General features: G+C 42.6%; 1 protein-coding gene across 1 annotated transcript in view; it reads right to left on the reverse strand.

Moving 5' to 3' along the window:
- Positions 1–13952: 13952 nt before the first annotated feature.
- TRAPPC9 (trafficking protein particle complex 9) overlaps positions 13953–19637 on the reverse strand; it is a 479714-nt gene continuing 474029 nt past the window's right edge. The window contains exon 16 of the mRNA XM_011990156.1: positions 13953–14099. Within this exon, the coding sequence (XP_011845546.1) occupies positions 13953–14099 (147 nt within the window). The remainder of the gene's footprint in view (positions 14100–19637) is intronic.

The following is a 19637-nucleotide window of genomic DNA, read 5'->3' on the forward strand; positions in this document are numbered from 1 at the left end:
CTGACACCCACTCCCACCTGTCGCGCTCTCCCACAGCAGCTCTTAGGCATTTCAGAGCACTTCCCACCTGCTACGCTGATGTTTGCTGTCTACACAACCTACTATATTTATGCTTCTCGCCTATCTCTCTCCACTCAAATATAAGCTCTTTGAGAGCATGAACTCAGCTTTACTCATTGCTGTCTTCAGTGCCTAGGACAGTGCTTTGCAGAAAATAGGACATAAGAAGTATTTGTTCCAAGGAAGGAGAAAGGGAGGGAAGATGAACGCTGGTCAGGCTGCAGAGAACCAGGTCCACTGATGCAAACTTCACTGTACTCTATACCAAGAATTTTTGATGAACAATTTAAAACAATAGACCAAAATCTAGAAATTACTTATGACTTTTTGTAAGTCTTATTTCATTATTTATTTACACCATGAATAACAAATCAAAATTTAATTCTTAACAGTTATAACAACTAAATTTGTGAAACACTTTATACTTTAGATTTTGTAAAACCTTAGATTTTTGCAATTTAAAAAATTAGTTCCCAATATCACACCATCTACAAAAAACATATGAAAGATGGATGAATAAGCGCAATGTAAAATTATAAATATATTAGCAGAAAATCAAGGAGAACATATATATAATCTTAAGTAGGGTAAGTTTTTTTTTTTTTAATGAAGCCCGAATGAAACCAATAAGAACAAAATAATTTTACTAAAAATTTTGGCAAAAGGTGACCAAAATAATTTGTAGTAAAATACAAATAGCAAATTCGGATAAGGTTAAAATATACAGCACACAAAACTTCCTGAAGATCAATAGAAAAAGATTAATACAAATTTTTGAAGAGGCCAAGATTACATATAAGAGAATACACAGAAATGCAAATGTTCAGTAAACATAAAGATGGTTTACCTTACTCAAAACTAAGGAAATTAAAATTATACACAGTGAGATATTTCACATCCATCAAACTGCAAACCATGAAAAGAGTGAGCTATTCAATGATGTCTATGATAGGGGGAAACGAACACTCTCACATACTCGGGAGGGTAAACTATGGAGGAAGATTCCATATTAAAGCTAAATTTTTAGAATTTATGTTACAAAAACCACCCAAACATGCACAAAGTTTATACACGAGAATGTCCAATGCAAAACTGCTTGACACAGTAGAACACGGAAAACAAACCTCACTCAACAGAGAAGCATTTAACACGTTATGGGGTATCGTGTTAATGGACAGAAGGGCATGCGATCTGTAAACAAATGAGGAGACCTAGATGTACTGATATGGAAAGATGATCAACATGTATCATATTTTTTTAATTTGCAAAAGATTAAAATTTTATTTCTATTTTTAAAATAATAGTAACAGGCAGGGCATGGTGGCTCAAGCCTGTAATCTCTGCACTTTGGGAAGCTGAGGAGGGAGGGTCCCCTAAGGTCAGGAGTTCAAGACCAGCCTGGCCAACAAGGTGAAACCCCGTCTCTACTAAAAATACAAAAATTAGCTGGGCGTGGTGGTAGGCACCTGTAATCCCAGCTACATGGGAGGCTGAGGCAGGAGAATCACTTGAACCCAGGAGGCAGAGGTTGCAGTGAGCCAAGATTGTGCCACCGCACTCCAGCCTGGGCAACAGAGCAAGGGTCAGTCTCAAAAAAATTAAAAATAAAAATAATAGTAACTATTATATATACTTAAATGAATTTAAAATTTTGGAAAAATTTGTGTCAAACTTTTAATAATGGGTATCTATGTGAGATGATATTGCAACAGATACTCATCTATACTTAACATGCTTCCACAAGGCATAATTTTTTTTTTTTTGAGATGGAGTCTCACTCTGTCTCCAGGCTGGAGTGCAGAGGTACAATCTCAGCTCACTGCAATCTCCGCCTCCCAGGTTCAAGCAATTCTCCTGCCTCAGCCTCCCGAGTAGCTGGGACTACAGGTGCGTGCCGCCACACTCAGCTAATTTTTTTTTTTTTTAGACGGAGTCTTGCTCCGTAGCCCAAGCTGGAGTGCAATGGCACGATCTGGGCTCACTGCAACCTCTGCCTCCTCAGTTAGTAATTCTCCTGCCTCAGCCTCCCGAGTAGCTGGGATTACAGGCGCCCACCACCTCGCCTGGCTACTTTTTGTATTTTTTGTAGAGACGGGGTTTCACCATGTTGGCCAGGCTGGTCTCAAACTCCTGACCTCAGGTGATCCTCCTGCCTTGGTCTCCCAAAGTGCTGGGATTACAGGCGTGAGCTACTGTGCTACCCAATTTTTGTGTTTTTAGTAGAGATGGGGTTTCACCATGTTGGCCAGGATGATCTCGATCTCTTAACCTCATGATCCGCCCGCCTCAGCCTCCCAAAGTGCTGGGATTGCAGTCGTGAGCCACCGCTCCCGGCCAGGCATACATTTTGTATAACAAGTTTGAATGAGTAGCTTTCAAAGAAAGCAGTGGGGAGAAAAAAACGTATTCTTTCATATAAGTGTCCTACTATTTATAGATAAGGTAATGCAGGGCTCAGAGCATCTGAGAGACCTGTTGAAGGCAGGAAGTAGAGAGCCATTCCCTCTAATTTCAAATTCTTTCTTCCCTCCACAAAAACAAGGTACCCCGCCATAGTTATTTGCTATGTCTCTACCATGTGCCAGTCATCTGAGAGACTTACTTAAAAGGGGAGACACAGAAAAGACGTTGCCTGTAACACACCTGTAAAGACTGAGAACGAGAGGGAAGAAGGGCGTGGACCCCGTGCGCTGCAGGCTTGCCATGCATCAGGCACACAGTTTCTTACTGGAATCCTCCCTATAGCCTGATAAGGAGGCCAGCTTTATAAAGATTCTGTAACTCGCCCAACACAGCAGAGCTGGGATTCCAACACGAGGCACTTAGCCTCCGAAACCCAGCTCCTCCACCTCTCGGCCCTGCTGCATCCTGCCGGTCAGGCCGAGGCCCCCCAGTGACTAGGGCCTGATGCAGCCACGAGCAACACCGAGCTCGTTCCTTCTCCTCACTCTGCCCGAGTCCCTCACCTGCAAAACAGGGCAACACGTTCTCCAGGCCACACTCCCTAGCATGTCAAACGTAAAAGGACAGGCGCGGAAGTCTCCCGTGAGCCTCTGAGGGGGATTCAGGGACTACCTCACTTTGCAGAGGGTCACCGTAAGTTCTGAAAAGTGGCAACACCTGGAAAATGCTTCCGAAGGGGACAAAGGGGCTACAGGGAGAGCAGCGTATCTAGCAAGGCACCTGGCACTTAGTGTGTGCTCAAGAATCAGCCAGTTCCTCCACACACACGGAGACGGCAGCGCCTCAACACCTACACGCACAGGGCTGACCGGGCCACACAGAGGAAGGAAGAGTGCTAACAGCCTGGTCAATGGGACCCCAAGTGTAATGGATAATTAATGCTTTTGTGAAAAGACGACCCTGCTCTTGGGTACCTGCTCGGCAGGTAAGGGCCAGATGGAGTTCAAGCCCATCGAGCCCATCACAGCCGCGGCAGCTGTGTTCCACTCCTCCAGGAACCTGTCTGTACTTGGGCTCCAAACTTCTCCCTTCCCCAGCACTGCACTTCCTGTCAAGCCACTCCTGACCCTAAGGGAAGGAAGCCGTACTCCCCAGTGATCTAAACAAGCAACTCAATTCCCACTGTAGGTCCTCTGGCTGCTCAACACAAATCTGGTTGTTCTTTCTTCAAAGCTCCTGCCACGTGTCGTTTATACCCCAGATGTCCCACTGCAGCGTTTCTTCAACAATTCGATGGACCACTGACTGCTCATTTCAGCTGCTGCTGCTCAAACAGTGAGTCACAGAGTGGCTGCCTTCAGAGAGCTGACCATGGGTGAAAAGGAAGGCCAACAAAGGCTTCAGGATGCGCTGAGGTCAGTGATGTCCTTCGCAAGTGCTGGGGCCAGCTGCTGCAAAGCCGCCTGTGTTTACAAGCCTGGCTCATCCCTTTGTCCCTGGAACCTGACACACAACAGAAGTGCACACACACAAGGAAAATGACAACCACTAATTTTCAATTATCTGCCTTGTGTCAGGCACTGTTTATAATTTTTCAGACACTCTATACACGGTTTTTAAACACACAGTTTTATGACCCTGCACAATCAATGTTATCTCCTTTTCAAGATGAAGGAAAAATGAGGCTTAGAGAAATGTGAATGGCTTGCTCAAAACCACAGTGCAAATGAGCAGGAGAATCAACGCTGGAAATCAGATACAGGCGCCTTTGGCTCTCACTCCTGGTGCGCACTACAATTCTAAATTCTTGTTAGATTTAAAACCAATCTAATAAATAAACATAGCAACTGGAAAAAGATCTACCATGATAAAACTCCGTAGTGCCCCTTCCAGGGGTTAGCTGTCCCCACCACACGGGGAAGCGTCTAAGGTCTCCGTGGCAGGGTGTCTATCAATAATGTCGTAACGATTACACCCCACGCCCTGCTCAGAGGAGTGCATTTTCCACATAGATCAGAGTAGAAATGTCTAAGATTGGATCGTTTATTGTAACAGGCTAGAAAGAAATTGCTCCTCAGGAGAGAGGGAGGCTCGGCACTCAGACAGGGACGGTCCAGCCTAATCCATTTCCATCTCGTCCCTAACAACGTTACCAGGCAGCTCTGTGTAAAAAGCAAATCTCAAAGGTAATTGATCTTCTAAATAAAAGTCAACTGAGACCTGTGTACTCCCTGGAGGGAGAACAGTAAAAAGAAAATAATAATGAGAATAATGAGAATTCTACCTAACCTCTATATTGCACTTTGGCATTTAGAAAAAAACTGCCCCCTCTGCTATTTAAATGGATTCTCTTATCGCCCTGGTGAGGTGGGCAGAGCTAAGAGACTCACTCTCCCCTAGGGAGGGCAGGGGCAAAACTGGGGCAGAGAAACACACTCCTCCAAAGATACGGCTCCTGTGAAGGATGTCAGTGGCAGAACAGACACCAGAGCCCGGGACTCCAGGCTCCCAGGTCAGAGCGAGTGTGGTGGCAAGCTTTGGTCTGGGTGTCCCCAAGGCCACAGTTCAGACTGCCTCCCTTCCACTCACGAACACGCAGGACAAGGTGAGGAATTTAACACCTCCAGCCAATGTCAGAAGGTTCTTGGGAGTGTGCACAGGATGCCGAAGGCAACACCCAGGGCGTGCCCTGGAGTGTAGCAGGCTGTGAATAAATAGGACTGCTCTTCCTTCCCACATTCTCATATAGAAAACCATCTTTTTAAAAAATACCAATAAGAAAAACTACAGAAATTATCAACATTAGTGAGAGGAGCAGACGCACAGACTATCCCAGGAGTAAATAACTCACATCCATTTGTATTTTGGTTTCACAATAGAATATATGATTCATGTCATGCCAGCAGTAGTCTTTCAACATATATTTGGCTTCTATTTGCATTAAAGTTAGTCTGATCTCTGTGCAGGCTTGCACTGACACGTATATGGCCAGCTTCATTGTCCATGCTGCAGTGGCCTGGAAGCCAGGACATCTCGATGCCAGCCCTGTCACCTGCAAGCTGTGTGAACCTAAGCAAACCAGAAACCTCTCTGAGCCTCGTTTGTGATGCACGTGTTTGAGATGGGCCATCTCTGGGGATGCAGAGAACTCTAACACGGCATGATGCCAGAGCAAACATCTTCACCCGTGAGCAAAATGAAAAGTAATGAATTCACAAGACACCATGCATCATGGAACTTCAACAAACTGCAAAGGCCAAGAGCCAAAAATGCATACTAATTCTGTTGTATTCCGGGCCTTGCAATTTACACAGGTCCCTATTAAGAAAAATAGAATTTAGCACTTTGGGAGGCCGAGGTGGGTGGATCACCTGAGGTCAGGAGTTAAGAGTCCAGCCTGGGCAACATTAGCCAGGCGCGGTGGCTCATGCCTGTAGTCCCAGCTACTCAGGAGGCTGAGGCATGAGAATCACTTGAACCTGGGAGGCAGAGGCTCCAGTGAGCTGAGGTTATGCCACTGCACTCAAGCCCAGGCAAAAGAAAAGAAAAAGAGAACTTAAATATATATATAAACGAGGTCACCCCTTTTATACAAAAAAAACACCTGAATGAATACAGTCTTGGTATTTTACATCCTGTCATTCCTAAGTCTTCACCGGCTGCCCACCGTGGGGCAAGGTGCTGGGTCCTGGGAGGCAGAGGTTAAACACCTGGCTCCATGTTCCACAGAGCTCAAAATCTAGTAGAAGAACCAGAAACCCAGTGTTAACACTTCTCCTGTTCCTCCCACTGTGGGTGGTGAAATCCTTCTTTCTTCAAGAATTAGTACAATGTTTCATTTTTTGTGATGCCTTTCCAGATCTCTCCAGTAAAAATTAGGTGCTCTCTCCAATGTATATATATTTTCGTATATGAAATGTTAAATCAAGGTTATAATTTACATACAATGAAATACACAAATCTGAAGCGTCTACTAGTCTGATTATTTGCGTACAACCCTATAACCCACACCCCTATCAATATATGCAACATTTCATCAAGTCAGAAAGATGTTTTCTCTTCCCTTTAAGATGACCAACTGTCCCGGTTTGTGCTGAGGACTTTCCCAGGGTGAGGGAATTTCAGAGCTGATCTAAAAAATCCCAGGCAAACCAGACAGTTGCTAACCCTAATCCCTTTCCAGTCGATTCCTGCCCCATTCCACCCTAACCCAGAGTCAACCACTGGTTAGATTTCTTTTCTCATAAAACAGGTTTTCCTGTTCTAGAAAGGTGTACGCATGGAGTCACACAGGATGTTTCTCTTATGACTCGATTCCTTTGACCAGCATCGTAACTTTGTGCTGACCCCATTTTGTCGCGTGTCCCAGCAGTTTTTATTTCTGAGGAGTATTCCATTGTGTGGGAGCACTCCACACTGTTTATTCATCTACCTGTTGAGGGGCATTTGGAATTCTTTCCAGTTTGGAGTTATTAGGAATGAAGCTGTTCTGAAAATACTTGTAGGAGTCTTTTTGTGGATATGGACTTACATTTCTCTTGAGAAAATATCTAGGAATGAAATTGCTGGATTACTGGGGAGGAATATGTTTTAATTCATGAGGAACTGCCTGACTGATTTCTAAAGTAGCTACACCACATTACACTCCCAGAAGCAGTTTATGTGAATTCTGGTTGTTTCACATTCTCCCTAACATTTGGTGATCTGTTCTTTAATTCTAGCCATTCTAGTGGGTATATAGTAGTTTTAATTTTCATTTCTTGATGGTTAGTGACTGTCTCTTATACACATCTAGATGTGTATAAGAGACATGATCTGTTCTTTAATTCTAGCCATTCTAGTGGGTATATAGTAGTATCTAATTGGGGTTTTAATTTGCATTTCTCTAATGATTAATAATGTTGAACACTTTTTGGAGATTACAGGTCATTTGAGAAATATCTGTTCAAATCTTCTGCCTATTTATCACCTTTTTAGAATTATACAACTTCATCAATACGATACAAACGAATGTTACATAAATATGTTACAATTTTTTTATCTTAGAATGTAATTTGCCTTTTAATGAGCTGAAGTTTTTAATTTTGATGAAATTCATCCTATCAACTCTTAGTTTTATGGTTAGCAGTTTCTGGCCCCATCTAAGAAAATATTTGCCCCAAATCAAGAAGATACTCTGCTACATTTTCTTTGAGAAGGCTTGCAGCTAAAGTTTTTACTTTTAGGCCTAAAATTCATCTCCAGTGAATTCTTGGGCATGATGTGATGTATGGGTGAAGGGTTAATTTTATTCCCCCACATAGATGTCCAGTTGTTCCAGCATCTTTTATTAAAAAGACTTTTCTTCCCCCATGAAATTAGTTTTGCATCTTGTTAAAAATCAACTGATGAGATACAATTGGAACTATTTCTGGACTATCTATTATGGTCCATTGATCTCTTTGTGTTTACACCAATAACATATTCTCTTGATTACTATAGCTTTACATTGTCTTAAAATCATACAGTGTAAGTCCTCCAACTTTGTTCTTTTTTCTCAAGTTATTTGTCTATTCTAGGTCTGTTCAATTTCAAAATAATTTTATAATGTCATTAAACAAAAATTCTGCTAGGATTTTGATTGAATTGCATTAAACTTATAATCAGTTTGGGGAAAACCACTATCTTAAGAAAAACAAATTCTTCCAATCACTAAGCAAGGTATACCTTTTTTTTGTTTTTTTTTTTGTTGTTGTTGTTTGTTTTTTTTTTTGGAGACAGAGAGTCTCACTCTGTTGCTCAGTCTGAAGTGCAATGGTGCAATCTCAGCTCACTGCAACCTCCGCCTCCCGGGTTCAGGTGATTCTCCTGCCTCAGCCTCCCGAGTAGCTGGGACTACAGGTGCCCACCCCCATGCCTGGCTAATTCTTGTATTTTTAGTAGAGAGGACGTTTCACCATATTGGCCAGGCTGGTCTTGAACTCCTGACCTTGGGATCTACCTGCCTCAGCCCCTCAAAGTGCTGGGATTATAGGCACGAACCACCATGCCTGGACACCTCTCTATTTAAGTCTTCTTTCATTTCTCTTTATCATGCTTGATCATTCTCTACGTAGGGATAATATTTGTAGAAATGTTTTCCTAAGTGTTTTATGATTTTGATTCTACTGCATACATTATTTTTTAAATTTAATTTTCAAATTGTTAGTTGCTGGTATATAAACATAAGTGATTTTTAAATGTTGAGTGGCATCCTGCAATCTTGCTAAATTGACTTATTATTTCTAGTAATTTCTTCGGTGTGGCAGATTTCTTATTTGTGTACATAATCATATGTACCATACAAAGACAGACATGTGAATAATAATTTTACTTCTTCATTTCCTATTTTAATACCCTTATTTATTTTCTTCCCTTATTGCTCTGATTAGGACTGCCAGAAAAATAATGAGTACAGTGGAAATGTGCCTTGTTCTTATTCTTAGAGAAAAAGTTATCAGACTTTCACCTCTAAGTGTAACATTAACTATGGGGTTTTTTGTAGATGGCCTTTGTCAGACTGAGGAAGTTCTCTTCTAATCCTAGTGTACTGAGTGTTTCTGGAATAATTGTTGACTTTTGTCAAATAATGTTTCTTCATCAACTGATATAATCATTATTTTTCTCCTTTATTCTGCTAACGTGATAAATTCTAATGACTGGTTTCTCAAGGGTAAACCAACCTCATATTTCTGAGTAAAACCTGAATTGTTCATGCTGTTTTGTCCCTTTCATATATCACAGAAGTTGATTTGATTTTTTGTTTTCATATTTCACATGTATTTACATGAGGTTATTGGTCTACAGTTTTCTTTTCTCATAATGTCTCTGTCTGGGTTTGGTATCAAGGTGATGTTGGTATCATTAAATGGAAGTTGGGAAGTATTTCCCCCTTATTTTCTGAAAAAGTTTTTGTAAAGGTGATATTATTTCTTTAAAAAACTGCATGTATTTCAGAGTGGAGCCCTCTGGGCCTAAAGTTTGCTTTGTGGGAAGTTTTTAATTAAGAATTCAAAATCTTTAACTGATGTGTGACTATTTATTTTTTCTGTTTCTTCTTCCTGTGTCAATTTCAGTAGTTTGTGTCTTTTTTTTTTTTTTTCTTTTACACAGAATCTCACTGTGTCGCTTAGGCTGGAGTGCAGTGGTACAATCTTGGCTCACTACAATCTCTGCCTTCTGGGTTCAAGCGATTCTCATGCCTCAGCCTTCCGAGTGGCTGGAATTACAGGCATGCACCACGTGCCCAGTTAATTTTTGTGCGTTTAGTAGAGACGAGGTTTCACCATGTTGGTCAAGCTGGTTTCAAACTCCTGACCTCAGGTGATCCGCCAGCCTCGGCCTCCCAGAGGGCTAGGATTACAGGTGTGAGCTACCATGCCTGGCCGTCATTTTTCTTTTTTTTAAGAGACAGGTTCCTTCTCTGCCACCCAGGCTGGAGTGCAGTGGCACAATCATAGCTCACTCCAGGGACCCTCCTGCCTCAGCCTCCTGAAAGCTAGGACTACAGGGATGTCCCATCACACCCAGCTAATTTTTTAAAATGTTTTGTATGTTTTATGATTTTTCATAATATTATGTTATTATCCTTTTAATGTCTGTGGAATTAGTAGTAGTAAGGCCACCTCTTTCATTCTCATTATTGGTTATTTGTGTTTCCACATTTTTTTCTGACCACCCTGGTTACAATTTATTAATTTTATTATTAATTGTTTCAGAGAACCAGCTGTTGGTTTCACCGACTTTATGAGTTTATTTGTTCATACTCTATAGCACTGATATCCACTCTTTATATTTCTTCTGCTTACTCTAGGTACATTTTGCTCTTCTTTATCTAATAAACAAGAAATATCACTGATTTTAAACCATTCACCTTTTCTAATACAAACATTTACTGTATTATAAATAACAACTAGACATTTTGGGAGGCTGAAGCAGGATTGCTTGAGGCCGGGGATTTGAGACTAGCCTGGGCAAGATAGTGAGACCCTATCTCTACCAAAAGTTTTAAAAATAAGCCATTTGTGGTCCTGTGCACCTGTAGTTTTAGCTACTTGGGAGGCATGGCAGGAGGATCACTTGAGCCCAGGAGTTTGAGGTTACAGTGAGCTATGATGGTGCCAGTGCACTCCTGCCTGGACTATGGAGTGAGATTCTATCTCCAAAAAAAAAAAAAAAACATATATATATATATATACACACACACACACACACACACACTTATACACATACAAAAGTAGGTGGAGCTGATTAAAAGAATTGTCCAAGTTTTCTATATTTTTACTAATTTTTTTGTCTACTTATTTTACCAAATACTGACAGAAAAATGTTGAAATTTTCAACTATAATGGTGGGGTTATCAATTTCTCCCTTCAGTTTTATTTTGAAGTTATATTTGTAAACAGTTTCATTTGATCATTATGTACTTTTGATGACTTGATTCTGCTGTCATTAAAAATTGTCCTCTTTTTCTCTTGAAAGCCTAACCATTTGATATTAAGACACCCAAACCAACTAATTATTTGGGTTTACATACGTCTTTTCCTTCATCTTTTCGTTTTCCATTATGCACAGTTAATGTCAATTTCTTACAAAAAGGTAGTTGGTATCTTACTTTCTTACATAGTTTGACAATCTCCATTTTTAAAGGTAGTATTAAATCTATTTACATTTAGTAACTCTGGATACACTAGATTTGAGTCCTCCACATTGCCATCTGTTTCCTATTTGGCTGTATGTTCCTTGTTCTTTTCTCCTCCTTTCTCGATACCTCTTCCCCTTTTTTTGGATTAAGTATTTTTAAATATTCCATTTTATCTCTTCTGGCTTATCATCCATTCCTTAAGTGGATTGCTCCAGAGTTTACAAGTATCTTTAGCTGATCACATCTTAACTTCAAAAAATATTATAACAATTTGCATATAACACAAGAACTTCTATTTTCCCACCCATTCTTTGTGCCGCTTTGTTACATATTTTATTTGTATATGCGCTATACACTACAGAATTCAGCGTTCTTATTTCTTCTTTAAGTAGTCAGTTAATCTTTCAAAGACATTTTAAAAGTGAAGGAAACACATCTTTTCTATTTATTCACTTATTTACTATTTATTAGGTTCATCACTGCTTTATATAGTTTCTGGTTTCCATTTGATTTCTGACTGACGAGCTTATATCAGGCAAATAAAAAACAGGAATTGTGCTCCCTCTGTCTCTTAAACCGTGATCTCTTCATATAGTACCTGAAACTTTGGAAGTGTTGGCTTAAGGAACACATGAAACTATTTCCAATACACTCTGAAAAGTGCATGAGCAGAAGTACGTATAATGTTAAGGGACCCACAGAAGGGCCAATCCACTCTGCCTAGTCACACTCAGAACAATTTTACCAAAATGGTAACATGGGCCAAGGTCAAACAGATATTTTTCAAAAGGTTGAATACAGTATCTTCATTTAAGAGAGAGAACAGTGTTAGAAAAAGGTGTGTGCAGAAGCTCATTGGTATAAACCACCTGCACATATACCAGCAATGGCGAGGAGCAAGTGCCCTTTACGTGAAGTATGGGATTGGGGCAAAGGGACTGAAGGGGAAGATCTGGGCCAGATCCTTAAGTACCATGGATGTCATAGGAGGGACTCTGGACTTTATCTCATCAGCACTGGGAAAATATGTACCAGGGCAGTGGCACGGGCACGTGTGTACCGAAAGGATGACAACGGGAAACAAGGCTGTCAGCAGAGAGACCGACGGGGCAACTCTCTCTACAGTGACAAAGGCATGCAGTGGACTGCAGAGTCATTGGGAGACATCTCAGAAGTGCAATCCACAGGGCGTAGGGACCACTTAGACTTGGGAATAACGGAAAAGGAGAATTAGAAGACATCGAATCTCAATCCCAAAAGCAGAGAAAAGAACCACAGAGACCAAAAGAAAAGGGAGCAAGGGCCACAGGCTGGGGGGCAGGATCCACATAGCACTTCCTCTGTCCACCCACGCTTCCAAACCTCTGTGTGCAGCAAACCACACGGCAGCATTCTTCTCATCTTCAACTGTCATTTAGAACCGCAGGGGTCATGACGTGAAAGCCAGATATCAATAGGGGGAAAAGAAAAGACGAACTCGGTGACAACCTGTGCCACTTCCAAGAATTATTTATATGGGTAACGGCAGCAGGAGATGAGGGGATGAGAAAGAAACACACACCAGCTTCATGATGGAGCAAATGGAATGCTCAGAAAGGGCCTGAAATACTCTAACATCCACAGCCGTCCTGGCCAAGCCTTCCCCAGGGGCAAGAGCTTTAATGCTTTATACAAATTCAAAACAGAGGTGAGTCTTGGCAGGGAAGGCTCTTACTCTGAGGATTGAAAAAGTGACAGACGATGAAATAAGACGCTAAAAGGCCCAGCTAAACCATTAATTCTTGCTGAAGGCATTCTCCAATGGTTGGGAAGAAAAACAGTCTTTCCTATAAACTAAAACCACACTTATGATTTAGAGCTGTATCATTTTCAAGGGATTTTATGCCAACATTAACATGGACAACAACATGCTATCTTACGCTGCAGCACACAGGGCCCTGGAGGAGGAGGGGCTGCATGGGATCCCTCTGCCTCCCCATTCGAGGACAGACAGGTAAGCATTTAAATAACACCCATCCAGCCCACCCTACTCAGATAAGCAAGACCTAGCTGGACAGGAACACCGGGACGAGCTCAGGGGTGAAGAGCACCTGCTTCCCAAAGGCTGCTGGCACTGTGGCAGGAATGAGAGACTCAGCTCCACCACCAGCTTCCAGATTCCGCTACTCCAACTTTGCCAGAAGGAAAAGTTTTGGTGAGAAACTGTCATTCTCCTAACTCAGAAAAGAATACCCTGAGTATCTCTTGCCACCTCTGGGTTTCAAGTGTACAAACTGTCCAATTTCTTTCTCCCTGAAGGAAGACTAGGTCTGGAAAGTAGGCAGGAGAGAAAGCCTTTGTATGAGAAGGGCCTCCTAGGCAGAAATGACCTGAGGCCCAGATGGCTGGGAGCTCCACAAAGTGCCCATCCCACGGGGATGCCGGGAGTGACGCAGAAGAGATGCTGGACTTGTCCAGGAGGTCCTAAGACATGTGCTATCCACTGAGCCCCCACTCACAGGAGAGGCAAGCCAGAATGGAGCCATGCCAGGCTGAGCGGGAAGTATGTGTGCACAGTGAGAACCACACACAGGAATGCTGCAATCATCATTATTATTATTCCGGCATGGCATGATATGTAAAGCCCACTCACTTACGACCACCTGAGAGGCAGTTCTCATGTAACACCTGGTTTCCTAATGAAAAGCCTACATCCCAGAGAGGCTAAGCAACTTGGCCCAATGGCACGGATCTAATGGGAGGCAGGACAAAAACACACTGAGGTCAGGACTCTAAACGCAGTGCTGCTGAGACTCTAGAACAAGACTGCTGTGTGGCAGTAAGACATTTACCTGGTTGCTGGGAGAGTACTGACTCGGGTGAAAAATACAGACGGCTCGACTTCTACATGCAGCCCCAGGGAGAGGTTCCTGTAATATCCTTCAGTGTGGCCCGGGCCTCCAGAGTATTTGAAGTTCAGGATAGCTTCCAGGGTCTACAAGATGTTGGGAAAAAAAAAAACAAAACACATACACATGTTAGTAACTCTCTAGTTTGATCCACCAGGAGGCAAGCGGCTTTGCTTAGGAAGAGTCTGAAGATAATCCCAACTAGTCAAGTCATCAGCACTGGCCGACTCACATCCCCGACAGGCACTGTCTTACATCCCTGGCGGGCACCAACTCACACCCCCAGCGGGCACCGACTCACACCCCCGGCGGGCACCATCTTACACCCCTGGCGGGCACTGTCTTTCCTGTAACGCCCCAGAGTGTACACAATTCTCAGCCTGTACGTGCAAACGGAAAGGGCTTCCAAAACTTACTCTGTGGTTAAATACAGCTTTATTTTATTTTATTTTTTTGGAGATGGAGTCTCACTGTGTCGCCCAGGCAGGAAGCAGTGGCATGAAATTGGCTTACTGTAACCTCCGCCTCCCAGGTTCAAGCAGTTCTCCTGCCTCAGCCTCCGAGGGATTACAGACGATGCCACAACGCCCGGCTAATTTTTGTATTTTAGTAGAGATAGGGTTTCACCATGTTGGCCAGGCTGGTCTCAAACTCCTGACCTCAGGTGATCCACCCGCCTCGGCCTCCCAAAGTGCTAGGATTACAGGCGTGAGCCACCACGCCTGGCCTAACACGGCATTTTGGAGAGAGCATCATTTCAACATAAAATGTTGTGTGAGGATCATTTCAACATAAAATGAGGTGACAGGCGGGGTGGGTGTGCTTCTATCCAGAAGGTAGGGTCACTTGGGCTGACAGTGAGTAAAAGCTGACAAACTCCACATTCAGGATGCTTCCTGGAATCCATCCAAGAGATGACTTCACAGGGCAACTGAGGCATTCCAGGAGGGGCAGGGTGCTGCACAGCGGGGACGGCCCATGTGCTCCTGCTGGGGCCCAGTGGCAGCCAGTGAGAGGCAAGGAACAGAGGTATGCGGAGATCCCCCGCCATGGGGGTGGTGCTGCACACAGGATGGCTGGGGATGGAAGGGGAACATTACAGCTTCTCTGCATCCCCGAGTACAGGGTAACATCAGGGGACTGTGGAGCCTGGGGGGCACCCAAAGTAACCATAGAAACAAGAAGTTCAACCAGGTTTGCCTCTGGACTGAAGGACCCCGCCTTCCCCAGGACCGTCCTGAAGCAGCAGACACAGCAGATCTGGCCCATGGACCAAATCTGGCCACCGCCTGTTTTTGTGTGGCCTGAGAGCTAAGAACAGTTTTTACATTTTTTTAAAGCTTGTAAAACAAAACAAAACCAGAGAAGAATATGCAACAGCGACCATATGCGACTGGCAAAGCTTAAAATACTTACTATGTGGACCTTTACATCAAAGATTTGCAGATAAAACCCAGAGGAAAACATAGGAACAAATCTTCATGACCTTGGATTAGGCAAAGGTTTCACAGATATGACACCAAAAGCATAAGCAAAACCCCCCCCCCAAAAAAACAAATCAAAGCTTCTCAACTGTTAAATAGGGACAATCATTAATACGTATCTCACTAGAGTGCAGATGTGATGAGGAAACACAGTGACAGAACAAGAAGTCGCTCATTAAATAAATTCCTTTCTCCCCCGCAACGTACCCATCTGACACCCTGAGGCAACATGGCTTAGAATCGGAGGAAACTAGTTTCAGTCCCGCTTCTTCTAGGTTTTGTTTTATATTCTTGTAAAGTGGCAAAGAATGCATAACATGAAAGTTACCATTTTAACAGTTCTAAGTACACAGTTCAGTGGCGTTAAACACATTCATTCTGTTTATCAACCATCTCCATCATCCATTTCCATCCCCAGAACTTTTGAATCTTCCCAAACTGACCCTCTGAACCCATTAAATATGGTCTCCCTTCCCCTAGGCCCTGGCACCCACCATGCTACTTTTTGTCTTCTTGAATTTCACACTCTAGGCACCTTGCATGAGTGGAATCCTACAGTACTTGTCCGTTTGTGAGTGGCGGATTTCACTCAGCATCATGTCCTTGAGATTCATCCGTGTTGAATCATGGGTCAGAATTTCCTCTTTTTAAAGACTGAGTAATATTCCATTACATGTATGCACTGCATCTTACTCATCCATTCATCTGTCAGTGGGCACCTGGGTTGCCCCTACCCCTTGGCTCTTGTGAACAGTGTTGCTCTGGTTGGACAATGCCGTGACCCTGCTTTCAGTTCTTTGGGGTATATGCCCAGAAGTGGAATTTCTGAATCGTGTGGGTATTCTGTATGTACCTTTTTGAGGAGCCACCATATTGTTTTGCACAGTGGCTGCACCATTTTACATTCCCACCAGTAGTGCACAGGGTTCCTATTTTCCCACATCCTTACCACACATTTGCTATTTTCTGTTTTTGTGATAACGGCCATCCTAAGGGGCATGAAGGGATATCTCACTGTGGTTTTGATTTGCATTTCTCTGGTGACTAGTAATGTTGAGCATCTTTTTATGTGCTCATGGTCCATTTATGTATCTTCTTTGGAGAAATTTCTATTTGAGTCCTTCAAGTCTCATTTTAAAAGCTCACTATTCCAAATCCCCTCTCACCATTCCTCAAGGTGTCTTTCATGACTGCATATTGACAGGTTCCCTTCAATATCTGTACAGCCAGAGAAATACCTTCACTGAGTCTCTCCACCTATGTAAATATTACTCCTCCTTGACAGCCCAAATAAAACCACCCCTTCCCCTTACTTACAAATGGCTCAGTAAAATACAGATTTTTAAAAATATTCAAGGATCATATTTTGGCCTCACCAAAATCCCAAATCCTTTTTTCATTCCCCTTACTCCCAAGCACCACCCTGTCATCTCCAAAGCGTTGCTGATTTCTTGTGAACGTGTCTTAGACCTCTTAAATTGCCCTTGTCATCAGCAGAAGGTGAGTCTCGACACACACACATACTCAATAAGTCTTTCTGTCAAAACTTTCAGAGTCCAACTGACTTTCACCTGTTTGATCTATTTTTTCATTCATCTTTTCTAACACTTCCTGGGTATCTTCTAAGTGCAGGGCTCTGTGCTCAGTACAAGATGAAGAAGATGTAGTCCCTGATCTCAGAAAGCTCAGTAAATGCTGAGTGAGTCAATGTATGAATAAATTAAATAATAAATAAACGAAGCCAACCAACTAACCAACTGCCTAACATGTATGCAGCATCTTCCTCAAACTGCAGGCACAGTGGTCATGGAAATCAACAAACTCCCAGTAACGGCTGTGAAAAGCCAAAATCTGTGAAGTAACAACAAATGTCACACTGGCTTTTTGGTTTTTTTTTTTAAGGTAAACTTAAAAGTCACCTACAGAGAGTGATGTAAAAGAAATCACCTGGGGAATGAACAAAAAGTACACATAGACAACTGTCAAAGTAGCCCATCACCAAGAAGAAATAGTCTGTGTTTCTACTTTCTGGGAATTCACTGTTTCTTTACTCTGTAGAAAACCACAAAAAAGATAGAATTACGAGGGGCAATATCTAATTTAACAAAATCAAGCACAGAAAAGGTGTATTAGTCCATTCTCATACTGCTGTAAAGAACTGCCCGAGACTGGGTAATTTATAAAGAAAAGATGTTTAATTGACTCACAGTTCCGCACAGCGGGGGAGGCCTCAGGAAACGGAGAATCATGGCAGAAGGGGAAGAAGCATGTCTTACATGGCAGCAGGAGAAAGTGAGCGAAGGGGAAGAAGCATGTCTTACGTGGCAGCAGGAGAAAGTGAGCGAGTGTGTGAAGGAGGAACAGTCAAACACTTGCAAAACCATCAGATCTCATGAGAACTCACCATCATGAGAATAGCATGGGGGATACCGCCCCCATAATCCAATCACCTCCCACCAGTCCCTCCCTCGACATGTGGGGATTACGGGGATTACAATTCAAGATGAGATTTGGGTGGGGACACAGAGCCTAACCACATCAAAAGGTTTTCTGAAGTTCAGTGTCACTGCCTTACGTCTTTGAGATAAAAACAAAAACCAGAAATAAAAAAAAAGCCTCCTCAGTCTTTTAAAATTAGACTACTATATATAAGGTCTTGTGTGTGTGTGTGTGTGTGTGGTCTTATTAATAATCAGAATAATCAGAGCATAAGGGGAGCTGGGAAGTGGAAAGACACAGGATGTCCAAGCCCTTTTCCTCAATCCAAGAGACTTCATAAGACATTCCTGTCTGAGAGTATTTTTCAATCCTTGCTTTGACAGAAGACTATTACAGAAATCATTCATAAACAAGGGACTACAACCAAAATGTTTATTTTCTAGGCACATAACTTAGTATTCCAGCTAACATGAAAGGCCAGTCAGTGGGTACCTTGTATTAAAGGCACCTACTCCACGCCAAGTGCTGCACTGAGTGACCTACGCCCCCAACTGCAACAGTCATGAGAGCCCCAGAAGGGAAGTGCTGTTTTCATCAATGAGGCTCAGAGCACCCAGGAAGCAGCACAGGCAGGAACTGAATGCAGAGCAATGTACCTGCACAGCCCACTCTCTTGCCATTCAGGCAAACTGTTTAGAATAGCATTCATTCACCCATGTAATAATTCACTCACTAACCCTATCTACTATGTCCCAGGGACTATGGCACCTGAGAGGAAGAAGGCACAGTGCCACCCTTGGCGCACCTGACTCTAGTAAAAGAAACAAGCCTTGAGGCCTCTGAGTAAACTGTGACATGCTGTGTCATGGATAAGTGTATTACGATATATGAGAATACAGGAGGAAAAAGGACTACATGTGCCAGGTGGGTAGGAGTTGTAGAGGAAGGAACAACAAACCAGTAAGAAAGACAGGATTGGACAATTATCAAATTGAAAATGGATAAATAACAGAAAAAAACCCAACTATCCTTAAACCCACTTCTTGAAAGTATCAATAAATGTGACAATCCTCTAAGTTGAGTTGATCAAGGAAAAAGAGAAGAGAAAAACAAATCACCAACATCAGGAATGAAAATGATTATCGGTACAAATCCTACAGACATTAAAAAGACAATCAGGGAAGAGTGTCAACAATTTTGTGCCAATAGATGCAACAACTTACATAAAATGGCCACACATTACCAAAAGGAATCAAGGAGAAACAGAAAATCTGAAGAGCCTCATGCCAATTGAAGATACTGGATTCATAATCAAGAATATACTTCCAAAAGATGGCCAGGCATTGTGGCTCATGCCTGAAATCCCAGCAGTTTGGGAGTCTGAGCGGAGGCAGATCACTTGAACCCAAGAGACTGAGATAGTCTGGCCAACATGGCGAAAGCCCAACTCTACTAAAAGTACACAAATCAGCTGGGCTTAGTGGAGCAGGCCTGTAATCACAGCTACTCAGGAGGCTAAGGAATGAGAATCATTTGAACTCGGGAAGCGGAGGTTGCAGTGAGCCAAGATCATACCACTTTACTCCAGCCTGGATGTCAGCAAGACTCTGTTTCCAAAAACAAACAAACGAGCAAACAGGAATATACTCCCAAAAGAAACTCCAAGCTCAGATGGTCTCTCAGCTGAATTCAAACAAACAT

The sequence above is a fragment of the Mandrillus leucophaeus genome, unplaced genomic scaffold, assembly GCF_000951045.1.
Source record: "Mandrillus leucophaeus isolate KB7577 unplaced genomic scaffold, Mleu.le_1.0 Scaffold371, whole genome shotgun sequence".
In the NCBI taxonomy this organism is placed as follows: Eukaryota; Metazoa; Chordata; class Mammalia; order Primates; family Cercopithecidae; genus Mandrillus; species Mandrillus leucophaeus.